This window comes from Aegilops tauschii, chromosome 6 (genome assembly GCF_002575655.3).
Source record: "Aegilops tauschii subsp. strangulata cultivar AL8/78 chromosome 6, Aet v6.0, whole genome shotgun sequence".
In the NCBI taxonomy this organism is placed as follows: domain Eukaryota; kingdom Viridiplantae; phylum Streptophyta; class Magnoliopsida; order Poales; family Poaceae; genus Aegilops; species Aegilops tauschii.
This window is the reverse complement of record NC_053040.3, coordinates 487,638,972-487,641,787: the sequence shown is the minus strand read 5'-3', so window position 1 is coordinate 487,641,787 and position 2,816 is coordinate 487,638,972. Positions and strand designations below refer to the sequence as shown.

The window sequence follows — 2,816 nt, the reverse complement described above, 5'->3', positions numbered from 1 at the left end:
GTTAGTTTTTTCTTAATAATTTGGATTGCTTATCACATGTATCATGTTTTTTTTTCATGTGGTTTTCAGATATTTAGTTGAAAACTACGCATAATGGTCACTACTGGAATCGTGGGCCAGTACGTACGGCTGGCCTACGTATGCATAAGCCTTCGGTTCGGGTTCCAGGTCTGGGCTCTCCCTCGCAGACTGGATTGATCGAGACCAACAGGCTACAGATATGACGCAACCCTAATAATCCATGGCAACTTGTCGAGCACGCCACGACGTAGACGACTGTACGATACGAAGGAAAAGCGCCCGTCCCCCAAGAGGCATCCCGGCGAGCGGCGGCGGCTCGGCCCCCAAAAGATAGACCACACCTAACCGAGAGAACATGAGCATCTTTATCAGGAAACTGCGCCCCTCCCTGTCCGGGCTACTCCGGTCCAAGCCGGCCGTCCCAACGCCTGTTGCACCGCCACCAACCGCCCGGCGCTACTACCATGCGCCATGCACGCGGCGATCTCACGATGCCCTGCAATCATCTGGCCGAGGCGTACTCTTCCGCCCCAACCCTGTCCTCGGCCGTCGACCACCGCCGTCACAGCTAGCGATCCCGCGCTACTACTCCTACAGGCGAAAAAGAAGTTCCGCCGACGAGGCCGCCAGAACAGTCATGGCGGTAGTCATGCTCGTCGGAGGGGTGGTCATCACGATCCGCGACGGCACCATTGAGACCGTGCCCTACACCAACCGCCACCACTTGGTCGTCATCTCGTTCGAGGAAGAGCGCAACCTCGGCGAGGCGCAGTTTGCCAGCCTCAAGAAGGAGCTGGGCAAGAAAGTCCTCCCCACGTCCCACTCGGATACCATCCGCGTCACCGGCATCTCCACCAAGATAATCAGCGCTGCCCGCCGCGGCCTCGCCAGCGATGACAATGATAAGCTACTTGATGAAGCAATTTGGAGCTCCAATGCAGCGCAGAAGAAGAAGAAGAAGCCAAGGAAGGTTTGGGGAGCGCAGCCGATGACGAAGCATCTCGACGAGCTCAAGTGGGAGGTGATCGTCGTCGACGATAAGCCGGTGAATGCAATGTGCTTGCCCGGTGGCAAGATCGTAGTCTACACTGGGTTGCTCCACCACTTCAACACTGATGCTGAGATCGCCACGGTGCTAGGGCACGAGGTAGGCAGTCAGGATGTTTGGTTGCCCTATTGGGCTCGGATGATCGATCTGCCAGCTGACGTGGCTGTTGAATTTTGTCTTTTGTAGATTGCGCACGTTATTGCAAGGCACATTGCCGAGACGTTCACCAAGAACATGTGGACCGCCATTTTGCGGGCGTTAATGACTATCGACACTGATGACTCAAAGATGGTCAATGATCTGACCGAATACGTCCTCACTTTGCCCTTCTCACGAAAGTATATATTTTCACATCGTTCATGTTGATTTAGAATTATTTCCTTGTTAAAGTTGTTCTTCATGGTCGATATATAAATGTTGCCTATGTAGGATGGAGATTGAGGCGGATCACATCGGAATCCTGCTGCTCGCAGCTGCTGGTTTCGATCCACGCATAGCTCCTGGCTTCTACGAGAAGCTAGGAAAGATCAGTGGGAACACATCGGTATTGGAACAGTACAAAAATACTCATCCTTCCAGCGAGAAAAGATCGCGGCTTTTAGCGGAGCCCAAGGTCATGGAGAAGGCGATGGCATTGTACAGAGAAGCAAGAGCAAGAACAGAAGAAACTGAATGATTCGTCATTTTTTTTTGTCAAGACTCAAGGGTTACTAAATTTTCGGACTCATAAATTATCTCGTGGTTGTCCTCACCATTTCGATGCAGTGGCCAACTGGCAACCATATCAATAATATGTATTCTTTTTCTGAAAATCCACTCAATTAGTAAGTGATTGATAAATTGGAGGCCAAGAAATACACATATAATTTTTTTCTGAAAAAGAATTTTGCTCATGCTATTTTTGTAGTAGTCCTTTGGCGATGAACAATGAGATGCGAGAAGAACAGAGATAGACACCGACGAGTATGGGTTGAAATAATCATTCCTATGGCTCTCACCGCTGATGTTAGAGTGTAGTCGATCAAATGACAATGAATTCTCAAGTGGTATTGGCCCAAACGATACTTGGGATGACGACCCCCTGATGCATATGGCTTATCACCTAAGTGGCATATGTACTGCTTCACGCGGGGGTGCAGGGGCGGTTACAATAGAAACTAGGGTGTGGCTCAGGTCAACAACAAAAAAAACTAGGGTATGGCTAGCTCTCATCGATCAATTTTATCTAACTCCTACATCATTTGATTTTACATGAGATCGGTGAAGATTTTTTTTGTCCGATTAATTAAATGGTGTGGGAGTTAGATGAGATTCTTTTAGAAACATAATATAGACATAGAAGCTCACAAATAGACACATACGCCCACCACGTGACACATGTGGTAAGCAATCCTAATTATTAAAAAAAATATACTACACTCACCCCTATGAACGCACGCACGCCATACCTGTATGAGCACATCTGAGAGACTAAGTCAGGTGTTGATATTGACGAAGTAACCACATACGCCTCAATATAGACGGGAATGCCACCTCCACTAAAAAAATATTCCGCCTTTATTAGACTGTTAATTCTCATTCAGACACAAGAACTAGCAAATCCGTAAAAGGTATTACTTCTCTTTGATTGGGCATATCCAATGGCAAGGATGACAATGGTAGTTATTAGCGTGACCACAAGCGTCGTGATGATTTCTGTTGTCTCACACCGGTGACCATGCCGCTGGGGGATCATCCACCTCGTTGC

General features: G+C 48.3%; 1 protein-coding gene across 1 annotated transcript; it reads left to right on the top strand.

Annotated features, from left to right (window-relative positions):
- The first annotated feature begins 376 nt into the window (after nt 1-376).
- Nucleotides 377-1,745, top strand: LOC109742843 (mitochondrial metalloendopeptidase OMA1-like). Its single transcript, XM_020301943.1, has 3 exons — nt 377-1,168; nt 1,256-1,407; nt 1,499-1,745. The coding sequence occupies exons 1-3, from the start codon at nt 377-379 to the stop codon at nt 1,743-1,745; spliced, it is 1,191 nt and encodes a 396-aa protein (XP_020157532.1).
- Nucleotides 1,746-2,816: the final 1,071 nt, after the last annotated feature.